Source organism: Marmota flaviventris, chromosome 1, assembly GCF_047511675.1.
Source record: "Marmota flaviventris isolate mMarFla1 chromosome 1, mMarFla1.hap1, whole genome shotgun sequence".
Classification (NCBI taxonomy): domain Eukaryota; kingdom Metazoa; phylum Chordata; class Mammalia; order Rodentia; family Sciuridae; genus Marmota; species Marmota flaviventris.
In genome coordinates, this window is record NC_092498.1 from 168960510 (window position 1) to 168975127 (window position 14618).

Below are 14618 nucleotides of genomic sequence, written 5' to 3' on the forward strand. Positions count from 1 at the left end.
AATGCCCTAGGAAAAAAAACAGCACTTAGTAAACATGCCTTAATAAATTGTACCTCGTCAGGTCCAGGGCATATCGGCAAGTGGGTTGAGCTGCCCCATGCCACCTCTGCCCAGCTCTCTGAGTCCAGTGCTTGGCTAGCGTAGGAAAGGCTAATACCTCCAGAGAAAGTATTATGCTCTTGCCTAGCTGGAATTTTCTATCAGATTCCCTGGAAGGGAAATTTACATGATGTGCACACATGGCCTCCAGCCAGCCAGGAGAGGCATGAGGACAGATGCTGTTTCACGAGTGCCATCTGCAGCACCTGGGCCTGAGCCTGGGCTTGTGAACTTCCTTTTTGCCAGATGAGTGTGGGCCAGAGACAAAAATCTCTTAAAGCCAGCTTTTCCTGCCTGTTGCATTATACAACTGGCATTTCTTGAGCCATCTCAGAGCGTTGTGCTGTGCGCACCGGAACTGTCTCCAGTTTGTGTGTCTTTAGACATTCACCAAATATACGCTGGCCCACTGCAGGCACTCAAAAAATATTTACTAAATGAATGAAATTTATAGAACCCTTTAAAAATAAAGCACATGATGGTCCTGGCATAAAAACAGACACACAGACCAGTGGTACAGAAGAGAAGACACAGAGACAAACCCACACATCTACAGTCATCTGATCCATAACAAAGTTGCCAAAACATACACTGGGAGAAAAGATAGCCCTTTTTAACAAATGGTGCTGGGAAAACTGGTTACTCATATGTAGAAAAATGAAACTAGACCCTTGTCTCTCATACTGCACAAAAATCAACTCAATATGGATCAAAGACCTAAGAATTAGACCAAAAATGATGCAACTCCTAGAAGAAAACATAGGGTCAACCCTCCAGCATACAGGCACAGGCAACGACTTTCTCAATAAAGCTCAGGAAATAATGCCAAGAGTTAATAAATAGGATGGCATCAAATTAAAAAGCTTCTGCACAACAAAGGAAACAATAAAGAGTATGAAGAGAGAATCTACAGAAAGGGAGAAAGTATTTGCTAGCTAGCTACTCTTTTGACAAATGATTAATATCTCAAATATATAAAGAATTCAAAAAATCCCCTCCAAATCAAATAACCCTATTAATAAATGGGCAAATGAATTAAACAGACATTTCTCAAAGTAAATGCAAATGGCCAACAAACATATGAGAAAAAATGTTCAACATTATTGGCAATTAGGGAAATGCAAATCAAAACTACACTAAGATTTCATCTCACATCGGTCAGAAGAGCAGCCACCGTGATGAACAATAATAAATGTTGAAGAGTATGTGGAGGAAAAGGAGCACTTTTATACTGTGGGGAGATTGTAAATTAGTACAACCACACAGCAATCAGTATGGAGATTTCTCAAAAGACTGGGAATGGAACCACTGTGTGATCCAGCTATACCGCTCCTGGGTATTTAACCAAAAGAATTCAAGTCATCATACTATAGTGATACATGCATACCCATGTTTATAGTGACTCATTTCACAAGAGCCAAACTATGTAAACAAGCTATGTGTCCACCAATGGATGACTGGATAAAGAAACCCAGGTGTCGGTCTTGATCCTCCACTCCTTGGCTGCAGGATTACAGTGCAGCCCTTCACTTCAATAAGCTGCTGCCTTCCCTTCTGTTCAGTATCTAGTTTCTCAAGGTCAGTTGCTGAATCTCTGGAAGGTGGAGGAAGTGGAGCAGGTCCCACACAGCCCTTTGGGCAGTGAACAAAGAACTAATAAAAATCAGTGACCAAAACAGCCCTGGTCTAACAACAAGATGAAAGCTGATAAGTGGATCAAGGAGAAGAGAGCAACTAACAGCAACCAGTGAAACCAATAAATCCACAGGGATAGGCTCTAGAGCATGGAAACTGCCAAGATGTGATTGCTGAGGCCAGTCCCAATCCTAGATCAAAACTTTGTGGGGCCATCTTCGCACTACTGTTTCTGCACCAAGTCAACCCACCATAGCTGCAAAGGGTCCAAAGTCTACTATGTGCTGGCCTGGGCCAGATGTCAGGCATCACTGTACCACATAAAGTTCTTTCTTCCAAGAGAGGAAAGCCAGCAAAGAGGAGATGCTCAAAACATACAGTGGGCCCTCCACATCCGTGGGTTTCATAATGTGGATCAAAAATACTTCCCCATTGGGGACTAGGATTATTACTCAGTGGTAGAACGCTTGCCTAGCATGTGTGAAGCACTGGGTTTGATCCTCATCACCACATTAAAAAAAAAAAAAAAAAAAAAAAAAGGTATTGTGTCCATCTACAACTAAAAAATATTTTTAAAAAAATACTTCCCTCCAAATTACATCTATACTGAACATGCACAGACTTTTTCTTGTCATTGGTCCTTGAACGATTTCCATAATATCCGGTATTATGAATAATCTAGAGATGACCCGGGGTATACTGAAGGATATGCATAAGTTATATGCAATAAAGCTACATTTTATCTAAGGGACTTGAGAATCCTCAGATAGCCACAGGGTCTGGGAACTAATCCTCCAGGGATGCTGAGGAATACATGAACCAGGGAGGATTTTTATTTTAGAGAAAGACATACACATGCATACAGTGTATGGGTGAAAGGCCCTGCAGGGAATGCTTGATCCCTTCCTGGAGTATTTTCCTACGTGCTGAGGCCTGCAGGGTAATGGGGTATTAACTGATGAATGAATGAATGAATGGACTTAATCCTTACTGTTTTTCTAGCATGGTCAGAGTCCATTTTACCACAGGTATATGAACAGGAAGGATTTACAGGAAAGGCCTGGACTTTCAGAAATTCTGCTAACTCCATGACTACACCATGAGCAGCAAGAAACTTCCCTCCCCAGGGCTTTACCTTATAGAAATCCTATGTTCTTGGGCCTCTAAAGAGTGAGTTACCCACCCTAAAGTGAAGTAAGAAGAAATGATTGCTCAGTCAGTAAATGCTGTGAGAACAGGTCTCTCAACAATAAAATAGCTTGGTTAAAAGACAAAAGGCAAAATGTCCATAAATCTCAGGAGTGAAACTGCATCCCACAGGGGGAGACGCAGTGTGTGACAGGGTTTCCAGGGAGGTCCTGTCCTTGGGAAAGCGGGGGGTTGGTCCCAGGTTGATCTGTGGCCCTACCAGCTGGTTGGCTTTGTCTTCACCTCAAGGATCCAGGGTCTCTCATTACTCCACTCTCTACACTCATCAGTCAAGAAAAAGTAATGAGCAACTACTATGTGCCAAGCTCTTGGTAAATAACAGTGAACAAAAGAGAGACCTGGCCCTATGCAGTTCCAGTACCTAAGAGAGACCCTAAAAAGACAAATGCAGGTAGGACAAGAGACTCTGTTACATTGATACTATTTCAGAAAATGTATGTCCATCAATTTCATAATGGAAAAATCTTTCTGGTTCTTCACTCTACACAGAATTAAAGATAAACAACAACAACAAAAAAGAATACAGCTTCCTTTATTGGGTGCTGACTATACGCCAGGTACTTTACTGTGATTGACTCAGAACATTTCTCAATAACTGAGTGCGGTAGATACATACTGTTACCATCCTCATTGACCTCTGGAAATTTGAGATTTTCCACTTAATCACAGCTCAGAAAGTGCATAAATGCCTCCTGCATCAGATTCTGAATTCCCTAAGAACACATATATTACCTATCTTTTTGTCATAGCAGTATTCAGTAAATGCCCACTGAATGAATTATCAATTAATCAATCGATGGGCTGGTTTCCTCCCAAGTACTACTAGCTAACAAGCTCTAGCCACGAACCAAGAGGGATCATGACAATCCTATGAGAGGTAGCTTTGATGTTATGCAAAGAGCCAGAGGCAGACCCCAGAGACCTGGGACCAACGCTTGTTCCTGCAGCTTAAACTTGGACAATCACTTCCTCATACTCCACCTGTCTGCTTAAAATTGTAATGAGGAGTTACATGCAATGATTCTGCAATGACTCGAGGATCTCTTCCAGTCCCAAATTTTATGTCTCTGAAATATGTAAGAGGTAGGCTGAGAAAGCACAATCAGGGATCCCCATGAAAAAAGGACCCATTAGGACTGAGGGATGAACACTTCTTAGGGGAAATAAGACATCCTAACTAGCTCTCAGTCTTATGGGGTTAACAGCTACACTAGAAAATTAGGAGTTAAAAGTGCACCAGTTAGTCTAGCACAGTGGCCCCACACACCTGAAATCCCAGGTAGGCTGAGGCAGGAGAATCAAAAGTTTGAGACCAGCCTCAGCAAATAAAGGAGACCCTGTCTGAAAATAAAATAATAAAAATGACTGGGAATGTGGCTCAGTAGTAGAGCACTCCTGGGTTTAATCCCCAGTACAAGAAAAAAAAAAAAAAAAAAGCGAGCCAGTCTTCAAGGCTATGGGAATGAAGTAACACACCTGGGAGATGGGAGGCTGGGAAAGTCAACTCAGCCTTCTGAGACTATGTGGTCAGCAGAAATGCCAGCTAAAGTCAGACAAAGCTGGGTCTACACTGTTCTGAAAATAAGATCAGATTTTCCCAGTGTTTTAGTCAGCTTTTTTGCTGCTGTGACTAAAAGATCTGACCAGAACAATTTTAGGAGGAAAATTGAGGGCTCACGGTTTCAGAGGTCTCAATCCATAGACAGCAGTCTCCATTCCTTGAGGCTCAAACTGAGGCAGAACATTGTGGTAACAGAGTATAGCAGAGTGAAGCAGCTTACATGGTGATCAGTAAGCAGAAAGAGAGATCTCCATTTGCCGGATACAAATTCATATCCCAAAGCCACACCCAATTCCCATCTCCTCCAGGCACACTCTTTGCCTTCAGTCATCACCCAGTTAATCCCATCAGGAATCAATTCACTCATTAGTTTAAGACCCTCACAACCTAATCATTTCTTCTCTGAACTTTCTTGCATTGTCCCACACATGACCTTGCAGACACCTCATATCCAAACCATAACACCCAGATAATACAAATATATAAAATAGTCACTGAAGTAACCAGCAGTTCCCTTATTAGTATAGTAAAAGGCACATACTAAGATGGAGACTTGAGATGTAATGAGACATGTGATACATGAAGACATATGATGAAAAAGAGTAGCAAGGCATGAGGGAAGTCCCACCCCTACATGTAATTATGTCTCAAGGCCTCTTCCTACTACCCTGCAGCTGCCCTAAAAGCTGTATGCTTTTGTTCTTTGCTGGAGCCGGCCTGGGAATCCTGTTCCCCATGTGCTGCCTCCCTTCTGCCTCAAGCAAAACCCCCTAATAAAGCCTTGCCTGGGCTTAAATTCTCTCTGGGTTCAGTGTTCATCACTACAACGGGTAACAGGAAAGCATTTGCAATTGCACTCTGCCTACAATTCCCTCCTTCCTTCTCTCACTCTTTTCTTTCCTTTTGCAATGCTAGGGATGGAATCCAAGACCTCACATATGCTCTAGGCAAGGGCTCTATCACTGAGCCACATCCCCAGCTCTGCCTGCAATTTCTTGATCTTAGAATGAGATAAAAAGCTAAACACTTTAGGATAGGGTGATTAATTAGGTCTTTCAAGGGCAAGTAAAGCACTTGCTCTCCCTCCATAGCTCTGTGGGCATGTCTGTCCTAATAAAGTACATTCACTCCCAAGACAAGTGTGTTCAACCTGGAAAATCCCTTCCAGAGAAACATCTGGTTAAGCATAAGTGAGACTGCCAATCCTAGCTGTGCTTAAGAGCAGAGGTGCTAATGGTATGAAAGAGCCAATGTCCTTGTGCTGGATGGGGACAAAGTCACTACTTTCAATTCCTACTCACTCTTGCTCCTCTGGGAATACTGCAGATATAGATTAACAGCTGAGTGTGTCCAGGGCAACTTCAAACACGGTCATGCCAACTCCAAAGCTATGTCCACAGGAGAGCTTACCACTCAGCAAGTGTGGCTCTATTTGTCACCCAGTAAGAGACTCAATGGGTTGTTTTGTTTTGTTTCCTGCTGGGTTGGTTTTAAACAAATTCCTGTGTATCACCAAAAGGTCACAAAACAGGATAACACCATCACTCCTTACCTTCCAGGGCCAATGTGAGAATTAATGAGATAACCAGAGCAAGTGACCCACACACAGGTCGACACTGTAAATACTCAACTTTTTGCTAGTGACTGTAGTGGTAGTGGATAAAATCACCTGAAGACAGGAAATCCAATGAGGGCTCTTCAAGGGGGTCAAGAGAAGAGCCCTGCATTTGTGTACCATACGTCAAAATGCATTCTACTGTCATGTGTAACTAATTAGAACAAATAAAAATAAAAACAATACTAAAAAAAGAGAAAAGCAGATGCTCATGTGATGGACACTCTGGAGTAGCATGCCTGGATACTTTTCAGAAGAGAAAATGATACAGCAACTGCTCTAGGAAGGGCCATGACTGCCCAGGTACATTGGGGCTCTTGATCTCAGGAGAGGTAGCTAGGTCCCTATTAAGGCAGAGAGTTAAGGGCACTATCAGGAGATGGAAGCAGGCAACAGAGTCCTGAGAAGATGAACTTCCCCAGGGAAAAAGAAGGAGAGGAAATTATAACCTTGAAGAGATACCACTGTCCACCCAACAGACTAGCAAAATTAAAAGGCAGACCTGAGGTATAGCAAGAGGTGGGCAAATAGAAAATCTGTACCCAGCTGACAAGCAGCACTCTTTAGAGAATGATTTGGTCAAGCTTATTAGGATCTTAAATGCATATGGAGTATAGCCCAGCAACTCTGCTCCTTAGAGGATTAAGTGCCCATGTGCCAGGGGAATATACCAGAAAGCATATCACAGAATTATTACAAGGGCAAAACCTGAACAAATCAAATCAGAATCATCAGGGAGATGGCTCAACAAATGGAGAGTCTCATACTATGGATGCACCACACACTTTGCTGCAGTTAAAAAACAAGGGAGATTCACATATTCTGTCTTGAAAACATTTTAAGACACATTCTTGAATTTATAAAATGGTTACAAAATAGTCCAACAAACATAATATGATACTATATGTTTAAAGAACAAAGAAAAAAAGAAGAAATCAAAGAATAATTTTTTTTTAATTTTAAAGAATAATTTTTAATGTTTCTAGACACAGAAGATTCTAAAAGGAAATATATGTACACACTACATACTTTGCATATATGTATTATGTATAAGGAAGTACAGCAGTAGGGAGCTGGGAATGAAGACAGGGGTCAAAATGGGGATATCATTTAATTTTTTTTAATTTTTATTTTTTTTAGTTATACATGGGTACAATATCTTTATTTTGTTTACTTATTTTTTTTTTTATGTGGTGCTGAGGATCGAACCCAGGGTCTCACACATGCGAGATGAGTGCTCTACCACTGAGCCACAACCCCAGCCCCATTTAATTTTTTTTTAAAGATTTCTTTTTTAGTTGTAAATGGACACAATATTTTTATTTTATTTTTTTATGTGGTGCTGAGGATTGAATCCGGTGCCTCACACGTGCTAGACAAGTGCTCTACCACTGAGCCACAACCTTCATTTTCACTTCTAACAAGGAATACATATCCATGCATTGCTTGTACTCAAAATTAAATTAAATCTATTTTTATTTTAAAAATTTATAAATTTAATACAAATTATAAAATTATGAATTTAATAAATTTTTATTTTTAAGGGAGAAAAAGAGAAGGCAGAAGGGAAAAAAAAGAGATATAGCTGTCAAGAAAGGGCTCAGGGTCTGTGGCTGAGGATAGAGTACTTCATAGAGTGCTTGCCTCACTTGCACAAGGCCCTGGATTCAATCCTGAGCATCAAAAAGAAAAAGAAAAGAAAGGACTCAGGGTCTGCCACTGCTTCCTTTTGGAGAACTGGCCACTCACAATTGTGTCACACACAATATAGACACAACATTCTGAGTATGTTTTACAGTATTTGGGAACTTCCCCAGGGAAAAAGAAGCGGGGGAAATTTATAACCTTGGAGACAAACCATAGTTCTGGAATGAAATATTTAATCTTATACTATACTGACTCTATTTATACTAACTCTTACTTCTAAGACTTGGAAAAGTTCCCTCATACTTAACAATGGCATCTCTCCTATGGTGTAAGAAATTGGAAATGTGAAAGGAGACACATAAAATTCTGCTATCCCTTAATTATTTGCTTGCTTGCTTGTTTATTTGTGTGTGTGGTGACACTAGGAATTGAACCCAGCCCTTATGCATGCTGTGCAAGCACTCTACCACTGAGCCTCTCCCTGAGCCCCGTGCGCTTCAAATTCTTCATGACTTCTATTGACTTATACAAGCTTAAAGCAAGTTTTGTACTACATTGATTGCTGCTTGCAAACATTTTTACATTTTGAATTTTGAAAGCTATTTACCTTTCCTTGTTCTCTTCCATTCCTCTACAGATGCGCTGGTTCATAGCTGTGGAAATGTCCATAGACTCTGTGTGGCAGGCCCAGGTTTTCTTTCTTAGAAAAGCAAAATAACCATTTATGGGTACAACCAACAAATAGGTACATTCACATTGTAAACACAGAAATAGCTGCATTATATTCAAAGAGAATGTGTCAAAGGTTCCCCAGTATCCACCAAAATTCTTTCTCCCTTCTCCAGAGACACAGGTTGAGCATTTCTAACTCCAAAATCTAAAATCCAAAATTTTCCAAAATCTGAAACTTTCTGAGCACCAACATGATACCACAAATAGAAAATTCCATACCACAGAACATTGTTTCACTCACAAAATGATTTAAAAATTCTAAATAAAGTTAATTTGGGGGGATGTGTAAAAGGTGTATATGAAACAGATAAATTTCACATTTAGACTCAGTTCTCACCCTTGAGATAATTAATCATGAATATCCACATATTCCAAAATCAGTAAAAATTCAAACCATTCTGGTCCCAAGCATTTCAGATGATGGATACTCAAACTGAATTTGAGTTTTATCAGGGACTACATTTCCCAGGCATCCTCATAGGTAGGTGTAGTCCGAGATCCGAGTTGTGAGTCGAATATGAGAGGAATAGATGGTACCACTTCTCAATCTTAGTCTTAAGAGCAAGCCTTGGTCCCCTTCCCACTGGCTGGAACCCAGCTCTGCCCATGCAGGTGATGACAGTATACCAACATAACTGGAAACGCTGAAGCAACAAGACAGAAGACACCTGGGTCTGTGACTGATTGCACAGAGCTCAACTATCTGTCTCACCTTGGAATTACTTCCTAGAGAGCAATTTCTTTGTTATTTAAGCCACTGTCTTTTTGGGATCTGTTTTTATAGCTCATTAACCTTCATCCCAGTTGGGAATACTATTAAATATTCTCACTAGGGCCCTTCTGAAGGGGAGTTTGGTTATTTGGAGCATAGGACATGCTAGATCTATAGAGACAGATGAAGCAAAATTATTTTTGGTTATGCTCTGAGTAAACAACATGCAATTTCATAAGCACCTCGTGCATAGTACATATTCAATCAGTATTTAATGAGTGAGGAGATGCCAATAAGCATGTGATATCTTCTAGCACGGAGACTCTCAAGATTAGAGCACCTGGCATAGAATGGGGAGTAGGGCGGGGGAACAAATGTATAAGTCGGGTGTGAATCTCATCACAAAATGATTACTTGGAGTTGTAAACACCAACCAAATGCCACAAACGAAAAAGTTCCATACCATGAAACCCTGTTTCATTCACAAAATTATTTTAAAATACTGCATAATATAGGACTCAAGCTGATGTGTGTGTGGGAGTGAGACAAAGACTAAGAGTGAGACAGAGGGACAGAGGCAGAGAGGCAAAGCTAGAGAAAAGAATACTCCAGTGTGGTATGAGGGATTCCACCCACCTCTCCTCTCCCTCATGTTTTGCCCCAGAGGGCGTGTGAACCATAACTCTGAGGATCCCTCTTCAGCCTTGGCTACTGCACTCCTTGCCATTCTGCTGTGGTTTTAGCACCAAAAATTGGATTTCTTTTGTACAACATGGTCCCAAACACAAACCAGTGACTCCATTTAGTATCAACCAAACAGCTGTCAGATTCCACTCGAGAAGGGCTAGATATGCAGATCATATTGAGGGATCCTGTGTTGGTTTCCAGCCTGGCACTTCCTAGGTAGGGGAGCTTTGGAGTAATTTTGACCATCCGTGGTCCCCTAAGCTGCTGCTGTTTGTATGGCCCTGCTCCGTGATGCCAGCTGTTGTGAACTTTGAGAATTACAGGGCTGCTGGGCCATGTCTCTGGCCTGTCCTCCTCTCTCTCTGCTCCATCTGACCCTCTCCCAGATGAAAGCACCATTTGGATAAAATCTCCATGCCAGGTGAACATGACCAGATAACTGAGGGGCACTGGACAGAGTAAGTGTTAGATCCCTGCCACTACCTCCAATGCCATTCTTTTATTTAACTTGCAAAGAATACACCATTAGATATTTTTAGCATCTGGATCCCTGTCTGGGGCCACTGCTCTGGCTTCTATCACAGCTAACTTCATCAGCTGAGGCATGTACATTATGGAGGGGCCTGGAATAAGGCGAGAGTGAAGATGTGGATCCCGGGTGAAAGAGAGATGGACGGGTAGTGGGGTATGAGTGCAGAGTCCTGGAGGTGCCATTACAACATAGTCAGTGGCAAAGGGTGAGGGGACAAAGCAAGCAGCCCATACCTAGGTTACTTCTACAGCTGTGCCTATCTCTATCCACCTCATTTCAACCTGGAAGCCAAATTTGCTCAGTATCCCTAGTTCTTCTGTAACACAATAAATGCAGTAAGGAAACTTTTTACCTCATCTCAAAATGATGTCCCAACAGAACTCTCCTCAAGGCCACATTTTCTGAGGAACTATGAGAGGGCAGGGCCTGCTCTCAAGGAACAGCTGTCTCGTTCCAGGCCAGGGCTTTGGGTTTTTCCCTCCCAGTGTTAGAAGTAGTATTCTGTAGACAGCCATCCTCAAACCATCACCCTTCAGCCTGTGTCTATGGACAAGGGCTGGGGGCACAGATCTCTGCACTCCAGCACTGAGAAATCCCTGGGGTCCAGGTATTGACATGAATTATCTCATGCTATTCTCACACCTCCCTAGGAGGCAAAGACTGATACTGCCTCACCTTAAATATCAGGAAATTAACCAGGTGTGGTGGCACACACCTGTAATCCCAGTGGCTCCTGAGACTGAGGCAGGAGATCACGAGTTCAAATTAAGCCTCAGCAACTTAGCAAGGCCCTGAGCAACTCATAAAGTTCCTATCCCTAAATAAAATATCTTTAAAAGGGCCTCGGGATGTGACTCAGTGGTTAAACGCCCCTGGGTTCAATTCCTGGTACCAAAAAAAAAAAAAAAAAAAAAAATCTGGAAATAAAGAATTTAAGACCTGGCAGAGACTACACAGACAGGAAATGGTAAAGCTGAGACTTGAGCAGATACCTGACCTGGGATACTGTTCCTAACTGCCACATTATAATATACATAGTAAAGCTCAGTTGTGGTGGAATAAATTATCAAAGGAACAGATAATTTCAAAAGCAATTTCAGGTTTAGTGGGGGATGGTGTCTTTATAAGGCCCTATGAGGGATTTATAATGAGTCTGACCTCACTTGCCCTGGATGCCACCCAAGCAGGTGATACCCTCTGTGTTCATTAATCAGGTTTTCATTGCTGTTACAAATTACCTGAGAAAAACAACTTGAAGGAGGAAAGATTTCTTTTGGCTCAGTTTCAAAGATTTCAGACCATGGTCAACTGGGTCTATTGCAATGGGCCTGTGGTGAGGGAGAGCATCATGGTGGAGAGAGGGTATGGCAAAATAGGGGTGCTCATCTCATGGTGGCTGGAAAGCAGGGAGAGAGTGCACACACAGGGGGTGCCCCCAGTGACCTATTCCCTCCAGGGAGACCCTACCTCCTACATTTCCACAACTCCAATAATGGCATCAAATTATGAACCCATCAGCTAGGTATGGTGGCACATGCCTATAATCCCAGGGGACCGAAGCAGGAGGATCACAAGTTCAAGGCCAGCAGGGCAACTTAGTGAGAACCTCAGCAACTTAGCAAGACCCTGTATGAAAAATAAAAAGGACTGGGGATGTACTCAGTGGTAAAGTACCCCTGGATTCAATCCCCAGTGCAAAAAAAAAAAATCATAAACCCATCAAAATGGATGAATCCACTGATGAGGTTACAGCCCTCATGCTCTAAACACCTTCGTAAAATCCCCATCTAGTAACATTGCTGTATTGGGGACTAAGCCTTCAACACAAGAGTCCTTGCGGAATAGTCCAGATCCAAACTGTGACACCCTCAGACCCTGTCAAGGCAACCACTCAGTCCCCTGAACACTCTGAGCCTTGACATGCTAACTTCTGTGAAGGGGCATATACCATACTATTGTGCCACACCAGTAACGTTAACAACCACAACCACCACTGACTCTGTCTCCCATTTACAGGCAGAAAATCTAAGGCTCTCACCCACCCAGAACACCACAGAGAAGCCAGGATCATACACATTTTACAGACAGCAAATCCAGAGCTCCCAGGAGGCTGTGACTTGCTTATAGTCACTGCACTCAGAGAACTGCAGTTTTCAGATTCTGAGCAGCTGACTATACAGCCTCTGCTTCTCCCCACCACACACTGCTCACCACTTGATTAATCAGACGTTACAAAGATGAGATAAAACCTGTTCTAATTCTTCAAGCGGAAAGTTCTGTATTAATCTCAAGTGTATCAGTATTCATCCCAGTCACTTCCATGGAAGAGGACTTCTAACTCTCCCCAGCTAGAAATGGACACCAACCCTCCCTCTCATTCCTCTCCTTGGCTGGTTGCACCAGCATCGACCAACACTTCTGAGCATCAACCTCCTGCAAGGTACAACTGTTTCCACTGGGAACTGAGCCCTATTATTCTCCATGTAAAAATCCCTTTTCCCAGGAAGCACCAAGTGTCCGTGAGAATGTGATGTAGCCAGAACACTCATGCTGCTGCTGTTGATGCATAAATTGGTTCAATCACCTTGGAAGACTGGCATTTGCTCCTAGGTTCATAAATATGTGCACTGGTAGACATGATCTAGAATGTTCTCAGTAGCATTATGCATACTAGCTTTGTTATTAGTATCCTACGGTTTCCATGACAATCACCTCAATCTTAGTGACTTAAATCAATACAAACTTATCTTGTTAAAGTTCTAGAGGTCAGAAAGAGACCTAAAATGGGCCAGCAAGGCTGCATTCCTTGTGAAGGATCTAGAAGCAACTTCATTCTCATGCATTTTCCAGCCTCTAGAGGCCACTCTGCATTCCTTGGCTTGTGAGAGTTCTTCCATCTTCAGAACCACAATGTGGCACCTTCAAATCTCCCTCTACTCTCAGCTCTGCTTTAATCATCACACTTAATTCTCTGAACCTGAGCCCCTACGTCTCTCTTATGACTACCTTGGTACCTCCAGAATAACCTCCCAGGATAGGATCATTAACTTAATCAAAACTGCGGAGTCCCCTTTGCCATGGAAAGTGGCACAGTCCCAGGTATTAGAAGGGCTAGGCACAGTGGTGCATGCCTATAATCCCAGCAGCTCTGAAGGCTGAGGCAGAAGGATCACAAATTCAAAGCCAGCCTCAGCAACTTGGTGAGGCCCTGAGCAACTTAGAAAGACCCTGTCTCAAAATAAAATATGAAAAGGGCTGGGGATGTGGCTCAGTAGTTGAGTACCCCTGGGTTCAATCCCTACTACAGAAAAAAAGTTAAGTACCAGGTATTACAAGGGAATAGACCCATGACTAGGGATTAGGTCATGGACATCTTTGGGGAGGTCATTATGTGGTCTACCACATGTCCCAAACTAGAAGCTACCCAAATACTCATCAACAGTAGAATGAATGAAACCAGTGGTGGTAACTGACAGCAAGGAGAATGGATGATCTACAACTACATGTGACAACAGATAGCCCTCATGAGACAATGCTGAGCTAAAGACAACAAACCCAAGAGTGCACCTGACCAAGTCCTGAATAAGAATAGACAGAAACAGGAAAAATACTCACATTGTTAGTGGTCAGGATGGTCTTTGTAGTGGGGACAGTGGGGAGTGGCTAGAAGAGGACACAAAAGGATTCTTGCCGGGCAGGGTGGGGGGGGGCTGTGAGCTTCTGTTTCTTATCTGGGTGCTGCTTACACAGGTACATTCAATTTGTGAAAATCACCAACCTGTACTGTGACTTGGGCCCTTCTCCACAGAGATGTTGTGCATCAATATGGAGCTTTAAGAACTGGCTCTGCCTCTCTCATCCCATCTCCATTCCACAGACCTGCCTGTGTCATTTCGCCTCTTGAAGAAGTGGATCCCACTTTGCCAACCACTAGCCTGATCTGGAACATTCTCCTGACCCCTGCTGCAGATTCTGACTCTCCTTTATTCCCTTCCTAAAGGAACACCCCACCACTTCAAATACAATCCACACCATTTGGACTTAATTGTGACGGTCACATACCAATTGCTAATATCCTGAAACTCCTTTGTCTCTTATTCCCTAAACAAATGGTAAATGTCTCAAGAGCAGAACATCTCGAGATCTTGTACATTCCATCTCCTCCTGGCTCTGCCTGCACGTGACCTTC

At 42.5% G+C, this 14618-nt stretch overlaps 1 protein-coding gene across 6 annotated transcripts in view; it reads right to left on the minus strand.

Annotated features, from left to right (window-relative positions):
- The window catches only part of Arhgef3 (Rho guanine nucleotide exchange factor 3), a 310186-nt gene that overhangs the window by 262650 nt on the left and 32918 nt on the right, over positions 1 to 14618 (minus strand). The window contains exons 1-2 of one of the 6 annotated variants that reach the window (XM_027921547.2): positions 14045 to 14065; positions 8374 to 8466 (exon numbers count right to left, since the gene is read on the minus strand). The exons of 3 other annotated variants lie outside the window; for them this stretch is intronic. In XM_027921547.2, the coding sequence (XP_027777348.1) occupies positions 8374 to 8435 (62 nt within the window). In that variant the 5' untranslated portion in view covers positions 8436 to 8466; positions 14045 to 14065. Of the gene's footprint in view, positions 1 to 8373; positions 8467 to 14044; positions 14066 to 14618 lie in introns of those variants that run through there. 2 more of the 6 variants (XM_027921548.2, XM_071618837.1) reach the window with 2 other exon arrangements.